Source organism: Musca vetustissima, unplaced genomic scaffold (genome assembly GCF_032173495.1).
Source record: "Musca vetustissima isolate MV318-11 ecotype Yass unplaced genomic scaffold, APGP_CSIRO_Mvet_v1 utg20051, whole genome shotgun sequence".
Lineage (NCBI taxonomy): Eukaryota > Metazoa > Arthropoda > Insecta > Diptera > Muscidae > Musca > Musca vetustissima.
The window spans coordinates 80,473-100,446 of NW_026879680.1; the positions used below are offsets into that span (position 1 = coordinate 80,473).

The following is a 19,974-nucleotide window of genomic DNA, read 5'->3' on the forward strand; positions in this document are numbered from 1 at the left end:
AATAGAAAAAACAGAAATTAATGTTTTAAAAACAAACACAACAACTAAAAAACATTTTGGTCAAAACCATAAAAACTTCGACAAAACTACCAACCAGTGACAACGGGTGACAAAGAACCGGAAATAACATCCGGTGTTGAAATCAGATTTTGCGTTAATAATTTGCCACCCCCACCCTCTTCTAGCACTCAACAACAGGTGTGTATGTCTATATGTGTGCGTGCAGAGTGTTGTGGTAAAATCATATGTAAATTAAGACCAACAACAACAACTCCAGCCAGTGGCAGGCTTTTGTTTTTGGTCCAACAAGTAACATTTGAAGGTGGTAGTGGCTTATCTGAATGTGTTGCCTTAATCAAACTCCCAATAACTAACCGAAAAACTACAACAACAACAAAATAATAGTTTGTCACAATTCAACGACCGACCGCACTTTACGCATCGCCACATTTTATGAACTTCATTTCAAATTCCAATTTGAATTTGAAAAAAAAAATAGCCAACGTTAGAATTATTTTTTCGGCGGAGTTGTGGGGTAAAACCCCCCCAAACCTCAAATATTAAGGTCAATGGAATTGAAGCGTTATAGTATAGCTTTGACGAACAAAAAAAATCACAATCAAATAACATCAATTATTTCTGCCGAATTGACATGGAATTATGGCTGATGGTTTTAATCATATCTTTGAAAAATCCCTAATTAATGGTGAAATACCAAAATTATATATATATATTTTTTTTTTTGTACAGATTGGCTTGAATTGAAAATAAGTGGAAATTATTGTGGTTTGTGAGCACATCTACAATTCAGGATTCGTTTGAATTTGTCTCCACCTAAAATGTTTGAGATAGAAAGCCGAAGGTCATATTCGCCCAGTTTTGATATTTTAAGTTTCTACTAATGTTCCTGTATTTCAAATAGCAAATAAAATAAACTGAGTACCTGAACTAAAAAATACGTGGTGGTTTATAATCCACTACGTATCAGTTGAGAGGACACCTTGGCTAGTAGATTAAGAAAGCGATATTTTCCCATTTTCGTAACCCCGTTAATTCGTAAACCCCGCTTATTCGTAAAAAATGCCGGTTTCTGGTAAAACCGCCATAATTCGTAAAAATCCCATACATTTCGGTCCCCTCGATAATTCGTAATTATACCCTTCACCACACTGTGGTACAGGGTATTATGTCTTTGTGCATATGTTTGTAACAGGCAAAAGGAATCAAGATAGACCCATGGTTCCTTTTGAGAATATGCATATAATCACTTTTTAAGTCGATTTATGCATGTCCGTCCGTCCGTCTGTCTGTCCATGTTAAATTGTAAACAAAGTACAGGTCGCATTTATTATCCGAATTGGAAGAAATTTGGCATACTTCACTTATTTGGCCCAAGGACGAACCCTACCCTATTATCGGCCCCGTCCGACTTTACCACTTTCCTTACTGGTTTTTTTTCCAACGAAATGCCTAAATACCTGTTATAATTCGTAATTTGTTTCGTAAACCTCGATAATTCGTAAACTTAAAATGGTTTATTTATCTCTTTCTCTTCGTTCGTGCATTTTAAAGTATCCGGTGCCGCATTCTTTGTAGGAACCCCAGTTTTTTGAGCTCATCGTGCGACATTAACGGGAAACCATTGACTAGTGATTCTCTGCTCTGAAGTGACAATACATTTGTTTTTGCGTGTGCCTTTCTCTAACTTTTATTATTTTAATTTTTCTGCAGCTCAGTTAATTTAATTCAAATGTCACAAAACGATAACAGTACTAAGCGCTATCTATTCGCACAATCCTCGAATCCTTAATGAGTGAAAAAATGTATGTAGAGAGTCGCTACCACATTTCGCAAAAAAGGAGGCGAATTCGTGGAGCTTAAGGATTGACTTCTCGTATGGTTTACGTACCTAAATACGTATGTATACTCACGATCGAATAAAAACCTCGTTAATTCGTATTTTTTCTTGCTTCCTACCGCTAATTCGAAAACCTCGTTAATTCGTATAAAACCGTCGGTCCCTTGACATTACGAATTATCGGGATTTTACTGTATATATACAAGTTCGTTTAAATGAGCACCACCATGTGTAGTAGTAATCGAAACATCAACCGGGAAATACTCTGCCAATATATGTTTAAGCTCCACGAGTCCGGAATGCCAGATTGCAGTCACACTAAAATCGTAAATGTGCATAAAATGGGGTGGAACCGTTCTATGGAGACTATGTCACAACATGGACCCACATTGAAAATTGTCTGAAAATATGTTTTTCATCATCCAAGAACTAGAAATAATTAAGTATAGTCACTTCGGAACCAAAATGTGGCTAAAAGTCTTAAACATCTTAAACATTTCGAAAAAGAGACGGTTCATGGACCTATATTGAAACACTAGCATATTTCCGCTACTTCGTTAGTAAATGCGGGAAATATTTAAATATTTTTTAACATACTATGTTGATTTCATAGAAGAGCTAATTAACCCACACACCAATATCGAACATAATTAAAATTTGAGTACCATTTAATACCATTTTTCCCTTATAGTAGATATCTCTACACTGACCACAATAGAAATGTAGCTCTATGCTGCAATTTTCAGGTTTCCAGCTCAATCGGTTCACCAAAAATTCAAATTATAAAAAATTGTTGTACCCTTTAGCACACATAAGTCCGAACATCCAAAACTACTCCCATACCTCAATACTACACTCCAACAGTAATCTTAATTCCAAATTTCAGGATTCCAGCTCTGTAGGTTCACCCAAATCCAAATTGTACCAAATATAGTACCATATAGTACTTTTCGTACACATAAGTACAAATTTCGAAAAGTTCCGACATATTCCAATCATACACTCAGGATTCCAGCTCCATCCGTTCCTTCAAACTCAAGTTGTACCAAAATTACACTAAATACACACTTTCAAAACCACCAAGGCTTCCCAGCTTTGGGATTGAATGTCACAGTTAGCTCTCTCCGCACATTTGATTATTAAAACCTGATCCAGAAGCTCCATCTGGTCCAGAAGTTTTATAGGATTGAAAATTGTTAATCGCCCATACCAGTTTGGGATAAATTATTAGGTCTTCTATCAGAGGATCATGTGCCTAGGTAAAGTAACATATGTTCATCCGTACCCAAGCTTCTACTCTCTGGAAAATGGATGTCGGATAAAAGGTCTAGGGTCTCTATACAAGAGTTAGACAACGTTCCATTTTTTCTTTTAATACTACCGCACGGATTAAAAAAATCTAGGGTCTCTAAACCACATTAGTCAAGGTTCCATCATTTTTTTAAATAATACCTCACTGATTTAGGGTCCTTCGATATTATTCACCGATGTATTGTAGCTTCATTAACTCCTTTTATGGACTCAATAAAGCTTAATATCATTTTTTAACCTATTGAAATGCTTCTTACTGGCCTTGTGTTGGTTCATAGAGACGCAAGGTCCATCGTCAACCAATCTGGCTGTTACTTTTTTTCTCGGGGTAGGTGATTGGGCAAGACCCATAGCATCTTAGAAGAGTGTTGATGACATCATTCATTATTATTCCCGCTACTGTTTTAGCATTGATTTTGTTCCAATTCATCGTCCTAGGATTCCTATAAGACTTATTTTTCACTCCGAAATTGGAAATTTGGAAAAATGTCCGAGAAGGAGCATCTGAAGAGTGATACATTTTTCAGTTAACAAATTTACTAACTTACTTAGCTGGCGTATGATAGAACATTTTTTTCCATAAGCTGAGCTTAAAAAGGTTTACAGCGCGTCGGACTTTTGCACAGCTCTTCCAATTTGAAGGACCATGTTCCTTCAAATGTTGTCTTCCACTTGATCTTTCCATCGAATTCGTGGCCTTCCCCTTTGCTTTTATATGCCTTTTGAGCTGTGGCATCCTCATCCCAGCCAACGTAGTCGCTACGTCTAACTATGTCGATGTGCGAGAATAAATGGTTCATTAGACGGCGATATTCACCGTCAACGCAGATCGGCCCATAGATCTTCCAGAGAATTTTTCTCTCAAACACTCCAAGAGCTGCATGGCATGAGGTGGCCTTGCTTTTGAGTTGTTCACTCAGATCATAGTAGCATCTGTTGGCCAACACTGTTCTCCTCCGAATTCCATAGCTGATGTTATTAGTTTTGAGCTCAGAGAGGTCCTTTCCGACTTTAATTGTTGATATTTTGCCAGTTAAAGTTATCCTGCATAGCCGTATCATATTACAGAAATCAGAGAGTGTCAATGTGTTTCTCGTGGGTCTTTTCCAGGATTTGGCGCAATATGAATATCTGGTCTGTGATAGATTTACCAGGATCTGAAGCTGGATAGCAACTCGACAATTCTATTTTTTTTTTTTTTAATTTCTAGTCCCTCTGGAGGCCACAATTATATCCCGAGCATCAAGAAATTTTATGTGGAGAAGGGAAGTCGGCAACAAGAAAGCTAGGCTTTTAATGGCGGACTAATGGACTAAGACTTTTGTATGTAGTACTTGAGTAGGGTATGATATGATCAGCATTGTCCATACATATACCTTCTTTTGCTAAACAAATACAATGTTTTATTGAACTTAATCGAATAACATCTAATACAAATTTTGCGGTGATCCAATTTCCCTACTATCGGCAGCAATCAAAATTGGAACAACTGGAAAAAAAGCCACAAAAATTCGTTCGAAAATTTGCTGCAATTGCATGAATATTGTTTTTCCTTGGCACACAATTTTTCCATCTATAATTTGATAACCTACAAAAGGAAATGCAATTATTTATTTATCAAAAATTGATTTCATTGCAGCGGAGGCAGCAGCGGTAGCAACTGATCAGACCAGATTGCTGGAAAAAAAGGCAACGTAACTGCGATTACCAAAAAAACAAATCATGTTTTTGCGATAACAACCCGCAGACATACAGATCGAGCAGAAATTCCTATCCAGCAGATACATCGAAAGGCTGGATCAAAAGTAAGGCACAACGACAATACGACTCATTTGAAATTCAATAATCTCCCTCTCCATCCATCCCGCTTTACATTAGGAATTCAAGATAAGGAGTAACAGCAACAACAATCCGAATACGAGAATAGCCACATTATCCGACACAATGTTGATGATGACGCTAACACTGACCATGAAACCAAAAACGAAACCCAGCATAATTCTATTAGTTGTAGCCATATTTAGTTTAAGCTTCCAAGAGATTTATGGTGAGTAATGGCAGCCAGGCATTTATCATCGCCACCAAGAGCATACCCCCCTTCTCGCGATTCACAAAAAATGATGATGTATTAATAATAATGTTGTTGTGGCTTTTGTTATTGCAGCACAAACCACTTGCAAGAATGGCCTGGGACGTGTTCTCTACGAACGCCTGCCAAATCAACAGCTACAAGGCTACGATGATGATGTGGTACGCGACACGGCTCCACCTTTTCGCGTTCTAGAGAAATGTCAGGATTTATGTTTGCGTGATCGTACTGGCACCAATAATTTGGTGCGTACCTGCACCAGTTTCGATTTTCAACCGGGCAGTCGGATAACAGCATTTGGCGGCAACATGGAATACGAAGAGTCACTCTGTTATTTGACATCCGAACAGGCTGGGCCAGAAGGTATTGGCAGCTTGATGCTGGTGCCGAACAGTGTACACTTCAATGAGATTTGTTTGACATGTAAGTCGGAATGGAGCAGTTTAATTTCTAGTGGTGAATCGCCAGCTGGAATGCTATGGATTTAAGTGTTGTTTGTTTTTGTAATTTCTATATTTATACATTTTTTCTTTATTTTTTGCTTCATTTCAAATACAGCTAGCCGTCCCGAGCGTGAATGTCCCAGTCGCCGTTATGTTTTTGAGCGTCATCCTCGCAAAAAACTTAAATTGCCTATATCGGACATTAAAGAGGTTGGTATTGTGGTATTTGTTGTTATTATTATACATTGGCAATGACGTTGGAGCGACCAGCAGCTTCGTCTTGGGAAATTATCTTTGATGCTTAATCTACACCTATGATGAATGTTTTGATAATGTTGATTTCTTTCCACATTTTTGGAATTGATAATGGGTTTGGGTTTCTGATTTAAGTTCTTGACTTTAGATTGATTTATAACATGGTGCTGTGGGACAGGCGTAGATAATCGTACACAATAATCATCTAAAAATTTATGTAATTTTTTGTTTTGTATGGAATAGATCTTTGTGATTTATATTATATTTCGATTTAATGAGGGTATTGGGTTCCGTGTTGCCATACATATGGCATAAACACAAATAGAGAGACGCCAATCACGTCAAAAACTAGATTGGCAATACTACTCTCAACGCCAACCACTAAACATTTGCTCTGTTGCAGAACCTGCAAGAATCTTCTATTAAGGGGACCCCCATTCTCGGGGTCAGAAATTTTTTTGTTTTAATTCGAATCTACACTAATTCAAGAATGCCCCTACAAAATTTCAAGTGAAAATCTCAAGAACTCTTGAAGATATAGCTGATTTATTGTGTCAGCATCAAGTGACGGCTAAAGGGCTTCTCAAGCTTTAAACGCGTTTTTCTCTTTTGCGATGGCGGGCACGATAACTCAAAAACTAATAACCCAAATTTTTACACGTTTCTCTGTGAGCGAATAGCTATCGTATGAACTAAGATAAAGCCAATCGGTGAAGATGTTCCTTATTTTTTAACTTGGTTTTTGGTCAAAATTCGGCGATTTTCCAAAAATATTTTTTCAAAGGTTCGCCATTTTGTTAATTTTGGAGCTAAGTCAATAATCCTAGTTCATACGAGAGCCAGACAATCGTGAATGGGGGGGGGGGGGGTCCCTTAATCGATTTTCTTTCATTTAACCTTCACAACCTTCACATATGTTTGTAACAGGCAAAAGGAAACGAGATAGACACAAGGTTCCTTTTGAGAATATGCATAGAATCACTTTTTAAATCGATTTATGCATGTCCGTCCGTCTGTCTGTCCATGTTAAATTGTAAACCAGTAAGGAAAGCAGTAAATTCGGACGGGGCCGACTATATGATACCCTTCACCACTATGAGTATATTAAACAGGACCATAAGCATGAAACTGGATGAAATGAAATATGTGATATTTATCTAAATGTGAATCTATCTAGATCTATCCATAAAGTATGTAAATCGACTTCAAACAAATATAAATAGGTCATCCGTTGGGCTATGTCTGTACTTCTAGAAAACGCAACTATATGAAATTTGGCAGACATCATTCTAGGCTCAATTCAGTACGTTATGCCAAATTTCGTGCAAATCGAAAGATATATAGGGACTTTGGGGCACTATATACATGAAATCGGACGAAATTATATATGGGAGCTATATCTAAATCTGGACCGATTTTCTCGAAACTTGGCACACATCACTCTAGGCTTAATTCAGTACGTTATGCCAAATTTCGTGCAAATCAAAAGATATATAGGGACTTTGGGGCACCATTTACATGAAATCGGACGAAACTATATATGGGAGCTATATCTAAACCTGAACCGATTTTCTCGAAACTTGGCAGACATCATTCTAGGCCCAATTAAGTAAGTTATGCCAAATTTGGTGCAAATCGAAAGATATATAGGGACTTTGGGGCACCATTTACATGAAATCGGACGAAACTATATATGGAAGCTATATCTAAATCTGAACCGATTTTCTCGAAACTTGGCAGATATCACTCTAGGCTTAATTCAGTACGTTATGCCAAATTTCGTGCAAATCAAAAGATATATAGGGACTTTGGGGCACCATTTACATGAAATCGGACGAAACTATATATGGGAGCTATATCTAAATCTGGACCGATTTTCTCGAAAGTTGGCAAACATCATTCTAGGCTCAATTCAGTACGTTATGCCAAATTCCGTGCAAATCGAAAGATATATAGGGACTTTGGGGCACCATTTAAATGAAATCGGACGAAACTATATATGGGAGCTATATATAAATCTGGACCGATTTTCTCGAAACTTGGCAGGCATCATTCTAGACCTAAATGATTAGGCTGTACCAAATTTCGTGCAAATCGAAAGATATATAGGGATCGTTTACATAAAATCGGTTAAATATATATATGGGAGCTATATCTAAATCTGAACCGATTTTTCCCAATTTCAATAGGGTTTGTCCTTGGGCCGAATAAGTGAACTATGCCAAATTTCATCCAATTCGGATCATAAATGCGACCTGTACTTTGTTTACAATTTAACATGGACAGACAGACGGACGGACATGCATAAATCGACGTAGAAAGTGATTCTATGCATATTCTCAAAAGGAACCATGGGTCCATCTCGATTATATTTGCCTGTTACAAACATATGCACAAAGACATAATACCCTGTACCACAGTGTGGTGAAGGGTATAACAAAGTACAGGTCGCATTTATGATCCGAATTGCATGAAATTTGGCATAGGTCACTTATTTGGCCCATGGACGAATCCTATTGAAATTGGGAAAAATCGGTTCAGATTTAGATATAGCTCCCATATACATTTACGTCCGATTTAATGTAAATGGTGTACCAAAATCCCTATACATCTTTCGATTTGCACGAAATTTTGCACAGCGTACTGAATTAGGTCTAGAGTGATGTGTGCAAAGTTTCGTGAAAATCGGTTTCGATTTAGATATAGCTCCCATATATATTTTCGTCCGATTTAAGGTGAATGGTGTACCAAAGTCGATATATATCTTTCGATTTGGACGAAATTTGGCATAGCGTATATATATATAATTCGATTTGCACGAAATTTGACACAGCGTAAAGAATTAGGTCTAGAATGATGTGTGTTAGGTTTCCAGGAAATCAGTCCAGATTTAGATATAGCTCCTATATATATTTTGTCCGATTTAATGTAAATGGTGTACCAAAGTCCCTATATATAATTCGACTTGCACAAAATTTGGCATAGCGTAATGAATTATGTCTAGAATGATGTGTGAAAAGTTTCCTGAAAATCGGTCCAGATTTAGATATAGCTCTCATATATATTTTCGTCGGATTTTATGTAAATGTTTTACCAAAGTCCCTATATATCTTTCGATTTGCACGAAATTTGACACAGCGTAATGAATTAGGTCTAGAATGAGGTGTGTTAAGTTTCCTGAAAATCGGTCCAGATATAGATATAGCTCACATATATATTTTCGTCCGATAGATAAATGGTTCATCCAAGACCCCAAGGTAGGCCGATTGACAAAAAATTTGGCACAACGTACTGAAGTTAATATAACCTAGCTTGAAGCAACCCTGTATCTGACCAAATGAAAAATTTATTATACGTTGCAGGATGACATGTTAATGGATCCACTTTCATGTTAATGGTCCTTCAAAAATTCGACGTCTGTTAGGATTCATATGTTGAATATACCCACAGTGGTGAAGGGTATCATATAGACGGCCCGTCCGACTTTACTACTTTCCTTACTGGTTTAAAGTTGTCCTCGGAATTACAGGTTTCACATATTGCTGATGGAGCCGCTTTCTTTCTCTCCAGTGTAGCTTTACAAAAAGCTTGATTTGTCAGGATTCTATTGATTTGTTTTATTTCGCTTGGGTTGGCTGAGGATTTATGGAACCATGGCCGCTTACGGCGTCAGGAAAGATCGCAAAGAAGTGAGAGGAACTGGACATGCCACGATCTTTATATTCTAAAGAACACGCAGACCAGAGAGCCTGTGAAATCTGGGCAACTTCGTCGGAAATAGTGTTCCAAGTTCTTCGGATCTTTTTGGCGCTTGGTCTGTTATTTAATTTAAAGCTATACCCGCATGACCCGGTATATTGTGCAGTTCAACCTCATCATTCAAATCATTAGACAACCGTATTAATTTTTCAATCAAAAAATTACCTTTTACATTATATTTTATTGCTAGAAATCCGCTTAGACTATCTGTTAGCATTGAAATTTTCGAGATATTATTATTATGTTTGTAGTCTTTGTTAAGTTTTGTTTTGCCAAGTTCTATTAATAAGGTCATCCAGCAAGAGAGAGTCAGCTGTTTTTTCTCAAGCCTAAATTCAAGTGAATGGGTAGTCCATTTAGCGCAGCTGATGTCTTGATTAACTGTCAAAGTGGGTAATTTCTACTTGAATTCGATGTGCAGTGTTGCCAACCATTTGAAATATTATTTGACAGATAATCGAGACAAACCAAAGGTTTTTGTTTTTATATATCACCTTATTATTGCATCATGTACCCGACTATCTGTCAAATTTTATCTTCAAATATTGCACATGGTTGGCAACATTACACATCGAATTCAAGTAGAAACTATGCACTTTGACAGTTAATCGAATCGTCAGCTACGCAAAATGGACTACCTATATTTTGTGCCATTCTCTGTTCCAGAACCTATAAGAATATTCTATTTATCGAAATTGTTATCGATTTCCCTATATAATTTTGAAATGTTTCAACACTTTTCGAGTACCGGAAAAGACCACAAATGAACACGGTGAAAGTGATGCCAGCCATTTCGAAAGTTAAGCTTTTTGAAGAACCTGTAAAAATATTCTATTAATCGAAATTGTTATCGATTTCCCTATATAATTTAGAAATGTTTCAACACTTTTCGAGTACCGGAAAAGACCATAAATAAACACGGTGAAAGTGATGCCAGCCATTTCGAAAGTTAAGCTTTTTGAAGAACCTGTAAAAATATTCTATTAATCGAAATTGTTATCGATTTCCCTATATAATTTAGAAATGTTTCAACACTTTTCGAGTACCGGAAAAGACCACAAATAAACACGGTGAAAGTGATGCCAGCCATTTCGAAAGTTAAGCTTTTTGCCAACACAAAACTTAGAACCAACATGGAATTATATTTGTCCTTACGGAAATACATCTTTGATTCAAAAGACTTGCTGAATAGATAATAAAAGCGGAAAAGGATTACATTATTTAACCCAAAAAGGGTAAGCCAAGCCTATCCTTCCACTGAAGAAAACAATCTCTTTTTAAATCCAATTACTTCAATTCTTTTTATTTGAACATTTCCCTAGAGTTACGTAGTTGCGGGAAAAACTACTTGACATGGACAATTCCGCAAAAGGAACGATCGGTACTAGGCCCGGTTATTTCATTCATCTAGTTCTACCTAGTTATTTTCAATCCCATGCCAATCCATCCATCACTGAAAAAAATCATTCTTATCGGTTTCATATGCAACTCTTTTTAAATCTAGTGAAATCCCTAGTGTTACTTCGGTCCGGAAAGAATTATTTCGCAAAAGCAACGATCGATACTAGATCTGGTTATTTCGTTCATTTATATCTTCTTGTTCATTGAACGATTTCACTGACATGCACTAATAAACGATTGAACTAAATTAATGATCTAGTTCCTTTTGTAAAATGAACCGAAAAAGGTCGAACCGCTTCAGGAACGAAATTGAGAATGAAGAAATGTTGAACTCAAGAAATCCCTGCTCCAACTCTTCATCCTTCAACTGAAGAATTAACTAATGAATGATCTAGTTCCTTTTGTGAAAGGAACCGAAGAAGATCTAACCACTTCAGGAACGAGATTGAGAATGCAGAAATACTTCCTCTTCTGTTGACGAAAATCGTTGACCACTTTTATAATAAAAATAAGTCATCGGGAGTCAGGTATAATTGGTTAATGTAGTTCACGAAGAGGATCAATCTTTCTCGTTCATTTTTTAAAAGGAACTAGTTCCTTAATATAGTTTGGACGAATGAACAAATAAAGAATATGGGAATAAAGGAACGAGATCAGTAAAAGGACCGGAATGAAATAAAGCAACGAGATCAGAAAAAGGAACTAAAGAGCTGGATCTTTGACAAAATAGTTCCAATGAACTCGTTCATTCCGGAACTACCCAATCTAATATAATCGAGTCCAGTTCGTCTTCGGACGGCTCACAAGAAAGACGCATTTAATGAGTTAATCACGCCATAAAAAATTACAAAATGACGCTGTGTTAAGTGTTCGCTTAAGGGAACCCCCCTTAAGCCCTTTAAATGGGCTGGTAAATGAAAACCAATGCTTGTTAAGGTTTGTAACTTGGCACATATATATTTGAAGATTTAAAAAGGAAGAAAAATAATTTACCAAAATTTGTTGTCGTTGTTGTTTTTTGTGTTCAAAGATAAGTCCATATTTTCGATGGCGGCCATTATAACTTCTTACGGGAACATCGGAATCCGAAAATTCAAACGGCGTTAGAAAGAGGACATGCCTGGCTCTCGTATGAGCTAGGATTATTGACTTCGCACAACAATTAACAAAATGGCGGAACTTTGAATTTTTTTTGGAAAATCGCCTATTTTTTACCACAAACTATGTTAAAAAATAAGGAAGATCTTCACCGACTGGCTTTATCCTAGTTCATACGAGAGCTACACACTCCCAGAGAAACGTGTCAAAATTTGAAACCGATTGGATTATTAGTTTTTGAGTTATCGTGCCCGCCATTCGTTTTGAGAAAAACGCGTTTAAAGTTTGAGAAGCCCTTTAGCCGTCATTTGATGCTGGCACAATAAATCGGCTATATCTTCAAGAGTTCTTGAGATTTTCACTTGAAATTTTGTGGGAACATTCTAGAATTAGAGTAGATTCGAATTAAATCAAAAATTTTTTTGACACCGAGAAGTGTTCGCCTAACTTGCCACGTGTTTTATCGAACTAAACGAAAAATATTAAGAAAATCTCGTTCATATGGTGTATGGTCCTATACCTTCTATTCTAATAGAAAGTGGACTAGCTGGAGGATGGCCTGTCTCCAGTTTTTAAAGAACCAATAATATATCGAGTTCCTAATCTCATCGTTCACTGGTCGATTTCGTTGGACTAAAAGGAACTTTGGAACTAATTGAATGATCTGGAAGAGAACCGAACAAGATTGAAACGCGTTATTGACAGGATTGTTTAACTCTACAAATCCCCTCTCCATCTCTCCCTCTTAAGATTTGGATTTTTGAAATATACTACAGATATTATATATCAATCCAATAATGAAAATGCGAATGGTTTCATTAATTTCCGAAGTATTCTCTACCATGATTTATAAATTGTTTTATGAGTTTAAATCAATTGTGAAAGAATTTTTCCACTCCGATTGTTCGTTTTTCGAATTTCCCCTATGATTTAAGGCAAAAGACCTCGAAAGGCACTTCTTTCGTAAACAAAAGACACTTGAAGGCTTTTATCGTCGAAAAAAGGCCTGTAATGGCCTCTAAAGTATTCAGTGTGAATGCTTTCAAGATATTTCCTTAAAAATAACATTTATTTTATCCTATTTAGATAACCGCTGCGAATCGTTCCGATTGTGAAGATAAATGTCTCAATGAATTCTCCTTCGTTTGTCGTTCGGCAAATTTTGATTCCACCATGAGGTCATGTACACTCAGTAGGTAAGTTATTATCAAAAGACCCCTTTGCATTTTTTTTATTTAAAATCCGATCATTTTCTTTTTAGATTCACCCGTCGCACCCATCCCGAACTATTGGAAGATGATCCCAATTCAGATTATTTGGAAAATACATGCCTCAACGCCGAACGTCGTTGTGATGGCTTGGCTGTATTCGTCAAGGAGGAAAATAAACGTTTGGGTGGACCATTCGAAGTGGATATTTTTAATAATATGACCTTGGAGGAGTGTCAAACTATGTGTTTGAGAGCTGAAAAGTAAGTCAAAGGAGAATGTACAATTTAAGGAGAAAAATATTTTTTAATTATTATATTTATTTTTTTTTAATTGCAGATACTTTTGCCGTTCCGTGGAATTTGATGATCAAACCAAACAATGTATTCTATCGGAAGAGGATTCCATATCGCAAAAAGATGACATCAGCATAAGTTCAAGTCCCACACATCATTTTTATGATTTAGTTTGTCTGGATAATCGTAAGTAAAGAAATGCAAACTCCCTTTAATATTTATATAAAAGGTATACAGAAGAACTTGTATAAAGTCTAGTGGATCCTTAACTAATTTTTACAAAGTAATGTGACCTAAACCTATTCAAAAAAGTTATATTCATTTGCCTTTGCCTAAAAATTTGATTTTTTGTATGAGTTGTTTTTGGGCAATTTGGGTTTTGTGATAATATACCAAGTATTTATGAAGAAATAAACAAAAGTACTTCGACTTTTTGAAGAAAATACAAAAAGTCGATTAAAAGTGGCTTAACGATTTCCTCAAAAAAAGTCGACCACAGCTTCAATCGAAAAGATACTTAAATTTGTTAAAGGTGTAGTCGAGGAATTAACGTTGATCCATCGTCAAAAGACGGTTTAAAGGCTCATATCGTCGAAGAGAGGCTTTGATGATGTGACTCCTGATCTCATCACGAAGTGTGACGGGAGAAACTATGGGGAAATACGAACGTTGTTGATGCTTCCGTGTTTCGAGGTGAACTCATTTTATTCAAAATATCTTCTTAACTCTAAACCTACATATTAATACATAAAACTAAACATGCATTTGAAATACATACATTGGACATGGAAATAGATTTGGCTTAGGACACATTAGTGATCTTTATTTATGACAAGGAATAGTCTAAAATGTATACTTATGATTTCCTTAATTGACACGCAGTGTTTGCGGCAACACAACGCACTGCTTAACTAAAGCGCGCACACACTGTGTGAAGATCATAAATCACATATTTTATAATCCACATTAAAATATAAATTTTTAGAACACAAATATTTTCATTACCCTACTTGACTTCAAAGAATACCTTTAAAGACTTCTGTCATCGATAAAAGGCCTTTAGAGACTTCTATCGTCGGAAAAACGCATCTATAGTCGAAAGAGACCTTGAGAAGTTTCTGTCGTCGAAAGAAGACATATAAAGGCTTCTACCGTCGATTCAATCGTCAAAAAAGGCTTCTATCATCGAAAAAAAACCTATGGAGGGTATAGTAAAAAACACAAAAAATGATTTTAAAGGCTTCTGTCACCGAAAAATGCCTTAAAAGTATTCTACCGTCGAAAAAAAACGATCATTAAAGGCTTCTATCATCGAAAAAGGCCTTTAAAGATTTCTATCGTCAAAAAGGGCCTTAAAAAGCGTCTATCGTTGATGAAAAGCATTGAGGCTTCTATCGTCGCAAAAAAGGCCTTGAAAGGCTTCTATCGTGGAAAAAAGACATCTATCGTCGAATACAGGCTATTCTTCTATCATCGGAAAAAGGCCTTTAGAAACTTCTATCGTGGAAAAAAAGACTTATGTCCTCAAAAAATGCTTTTAAAGGCTTCTATCGTCGGAAAAAAATCTTTTAAAAGCTTCTATAGTCCAAAAAACGAAAAACTTATTAGCCTCGCAGATTTCAAAAAGTTACCGTTAGCATTCAGTGGTACTCCCCTAGGCAGGCAAATACAATGGAGGCATTTGCCTGTCCCTTCTTCAGTTTTGCGTGGTTTCCGATATATCATTGGACAATGCGAACCAAAAAAAGCCTCAATTCCAAAATGTTTGAAGATGTGGAGAAGGTCACCTTCAGATCGCCACTCATATGTGGAATTTAGAAAGAAGAGGTCGCAACTAAATCTATATCCACACTTTTCACCTCATCGACATCTGGAAATAAGCTTCTATTACGAATACTGGTCCTAGATTTCAAATTCCGACACCCTAAGATATTTAGATGTAAGTCATTTCTGGCAACGATTTACGATGAAATGTAGAAACTTATTCAAGTCAATTGTTGTAGCGGTAGAGAGCATAAAATCCGTTCATTCTGATATGTTTTCGATACGTATACTGGTCCTAGATTTGAAATGTAGAAACAAGATGTCAGAAATTGGTAGAAACAAGATTCAGAAATTGTTGGTTAAGCGGTAGAGAGACCATAAAATACGTTCATTCGTACAACAATATGTTTTCGGTACTGAACCTGGTTGAATGCTATCGTGCGTTTCCAGGTCTATGTAATATAGGAAGAGACAGGAACAAGTGTCAGGCCTTTCATATGTTGAAAATTCTACTTTCTGGCACTAAATCTACAGCCCTGTTCACATGAACGGTTAAAATAAGGCTCTGGATCATAGAGATCAAATTCGGACCATCCTAGAAATTTCAAGTTATCTGAGCACGTTACGGATATCTGTCATAAGTTTAGAAGTATGATACAGGGAGCAGAGAGAACATGTTGAGTTTTAGATATCAATTCCGACCGTCCTATGATTTTCAAGTTATCTGAGCACGTCACTGATATCTGCCATAAGTTTAGAAGCATGAATCAGGTAGCAGAGAGAAGATCTTGACCTCTTATAGGCCGATTAATGGTATGATATGTGAGGTCAGTCAAAAAGCGAATGTAAATAATACCCAGTGAAGGAATATTCAGACCTTTTAAAATACTGTCCCGGGTGTGCCTTTATGATACCAGTGGACCATTTAATGAGAAGGTGAATATAGTAACCGTACATCAACACAACAAAAAGTTTTCGGTGCAGGACTTGAAAATTCATAAACATTTTTTCTGTGTCTGTCTGTGCCCTTAGAATGCGTACATGTCAGCAGAATAACACCAGATATAAAAGTATTGCCCACATAAAATCAGGATAGTTACCTCAATTATTACTGTTTACGAATTTATGGCACGACACATAAAGCATTTCATCATGACACGACTGTGTTTTGTTTTGCTATCGTCCTCCGTATCTTCCCTCATTCGTTGGCTGTTAGTTTTGCAACCGATTATTTGTCTGCTGTTTATCTTGTTTACAACCGTCGTCTCTCCACTCACACGATTGTGGCTAGTTTTGCAATCCATTGTTTGACACTGTTACCAACCTCTGCATTAGTGTTATAAAATTCGCATGTGTATTTTCCAAATTATTTCGATATACTAAATGCCAAAACGATATAATAAATAAGTGTTAAGACGAGCAACAAACCCAACCGAAAGATTAACATTGTATAGAATGAAGTAAGTTAGAAAAATTGAGACAAAATAGAAAACATTATATGTCAAATAGTTCTATGCCACCAAACACAAGTCCAAAGTTGTTTTTTCGCTCTCTTTCTCTCCCTCTCTCTGATAACTGCATTCAAAAAATCCAGAAATCCGAATATTGGAAACACTTTCTTTTCTGTCTACCATTTTGTTACATCGACAATGCTTTTAGTTTTATTTAAAGAATTTTGAAATTAAAGATCATAAAAAAGATCATAACCTCAATTATCCAATCTTAAAATTTTGTATTGCCTTGTCTTACCTTATTTTCCATATTTAGAACGCGCCACCGATTACCCCGACAATTCCGTGACATCACATCTCTTTTCGGGTGGACGACGACCGGATACAGCTTTTCAACGTTATCGCAATTCACGTCTGGGTGGAGAATTTCATTCGGAGATAACTGGTAGATCGTTGAGTGAATGTCTGGATGAGTGTCTAAGACAAACAAGTTTCCAATGCAGGTGAGACACTTTGCTTATTATTAGCATTTAATGGAAGCCAAATTATTACTATTGTGGCCTGGTTTGTTTGGTTTTTTAGATCTGCCGTCTACAGTGATCGTTTTCGTACATGTCGCCTAAGTCGTTACAATCAAAAGGATGGCATGCGAATTATTTATGATGCCGATTATGATTATTATGAGAATTTAATGCGTAAGTTGTTGTTGGTGATGAGGTCCGGACCATTAAATATTTCTATTTCAAACTCTTTCCGTGTCTTTTCTAATTTTTAGTTAATGTGGTTGGTGGTAGTGGTGATAGTGATGGCCATTCAGGTGCTGGTGGCTCAGGGGCTGGAAGCCACAGACCGTCAGATCGACCTGGAGTTGATAACCCCTGGCGCAATCCCAGCAAAGATGATGACCGTTATGGCAGTGGTAATCGTTATGGACAGGGCAGTGGTACAGGTGTTGGCGGTGGCAGTAGATTGCCTGGAGATTCAGCTGGTGGGGATTATGGCCGTCCACCCTATGATCGTTATCCTGGAGAACCAGGCGGCCTAGATTATGGTAATTATTGTTGTTCGTTGTTATTTCGATTTCGTTTTGCTAATACAACTAATTTTTTTCAAAACACCGAATTTGAAACCAAAAAATGATTTCTCACAATAAAAATGCAACCTAACCTCACTAAAATAAAATAATAACAAAACAATGTTAACTCACTAACCCTGCAGACCGTTATCCGGGTTCAAGACCTGGTGCTAGTGGTCCAGGTGGAGTTAGACCTGGTGGTGCAGGGGGCCGTTTCCCCGATGATTATGATGATCGCGATCGCCACAGAGATCGCGACCGTTATCCAAGTGGTGGTCCTGCCAGTGGTTATTACGACGATGATCGTTATCCCTTGGATGCTGATCGTAATCGTTTGCCTGGAGATCGTGATCGTTTGCCAGGAGATCGGGATCGTATACCACCTTTGGATCGAGATCGTTTGCCAGGAGATCGGGATCGTATACCACCTCTGGATCGGGATCGTTTGCCTGGAGATAGGGATCGTATACCACCGCTGGATCGTGATCGCTTACCGCTAGATCGTGATCGCAATCGTTTGCCAGGTGATCGTTATCCAGATGATCCCGAACGTTACCCCGAAGATCGTGATCGTGGTCGAGATCCCTATGCCCCTGCCAATCGTGACCGTTATCCTGGTGATCGTGATCGGTATCCCCTAACCGACCGAGATAGACCCTATATGAATCGTTATCCCGGCCCACCTGGACGTTATCCTTATGATGAACAGTTGCCACCACCCAAGGACAGATATGCTGGCCGTTACCCAGAATCAGATCGTTATGGTGATCGTTATCCCGATTCGGATAGATATATACCCAGAGATCGTTATACACCCATACGCCGGCCATTGGGTGGACGTTATCCACTGATCGAGGATAATACCCTGCCACCAGATATGCCACATACCCGACCATATCCACCCGATGATGATGTACCCTATAGACCCTATTTACCAGGACATCGTTATCCTGAAGATCGTTATGCTGGTCGGTATCCTTCACGGTATCCCAATATGAGAGAACCCATTGGTGGCTATACCGGACGTGATGATCCTGAAGGTATTTTCCCTGATCGTCGTTTTAGACCTTCATCATATGATTCACGTTATCCTGATGATTTGCGTCCTGGCTCGGGAGGCAGGTATGGACCAGATGCCCGTTATCCTGGAGATGATATAGTACATGGAGCTCGTCGACCCGAACCTGATTCAGCAAAACGTTATCCACCAGCACCAATAGTACCTCCCGTGGGAGGTGGTAAATATCCACCTCCTCCTACCTCACCCAATCGTTTTCCGGTAGGTAATGACCGTTATCCCATAGATATTTACAAATATGGCAATCGTTATGAAGGCAGTGCGGCGGCGGGAGGCTTTAGAGCAGGTAAGGCGGGGGGTAGTGTTATACTAAACCATTAATAAACTAATATAACTCATCTCCGATCATGAAGAGGGGGTAGATTTCACGAAATTAAATTTTGTACGATTTTTAATAGGTTACAATCGCCCACCTCCTCCTCCACCATATTACGATATGGACTATGAGGAACGTTATGGTGATCGCTTTGGTCCCTATGATCGCGATTTTGATAGACCAGCTGGCCGTCGTCCCATAGCAAATTCTGGAGGTTATACCTATGATATGCCCTATAATCGCCCCTACCATGGACCCGGTGGAGCTGGAGGTCCTGGTAGTGGTTCGCTGACACCTTTACCCAATGATCATCCAATACCGGGAGCTTTGCCACCACCCTTGGCACCAGCATCATATGGTGGTGGTGGACCGGGAGGTCCTGGCGGTCCGGCCGGCATTCCCAGACCACCAATAACACGCTGTGAGGAAAGTGATAATTTTAAGCAAGTAGCAGCACGCCACAAAATGAGAAGACATTTCATACGTCGCGCAATAATTGTACCCTCGCTGATACAGTGTGAGCGGGAATGTGTGGAGACTAGGGATTTCATATGTCGTAGTTTCAATTATCG

At 37.8% G+C, this 19,974-nt stretch overlaps 1 protein-coding gene across 1 annotated transcript in view; it reads left to right on the forward strand.

Moving 5' to 3' along the window:
- The first annotated feature begins 5,097 nt into the window (after positions 1-5,097).
- LOC133324724 (uncharacterized) overlaps positions 5,098-19,974 on the forward strand; it is a 41,841-nt gene continuing 26,964 nt past the window's right edge. The window contains 11 exon segments of the mRNA XM_061533562.1: positions 5,098-5,216; positions 5,334-5,681; positions 5,817-5,911; positions 13,301-13,410; positions 13,476-13,685; positions 13,762-13,904; positions 17,250-17,436; positions 17,516-17,628; positions 17,709-17,984; positions 18,404-19,372; positions 19,485-19,974. Of these exon segments, the coding sequence (XP_061389546.1) occupies positions 5,114-5,216; positions 5,334-5,681; positions 5,817-5,911; positions 13,301-13,410; positions 13,476-13,685; positions 13,762-13,904; positions 17,250-17,436; positions 17,516-17,628; positions 17,709-17,984; positions 18,404-19,372; positions 19,485-19,974 (3,044 nt within the window). The 5' untranslated portion in view covers positions 5,098-5,113.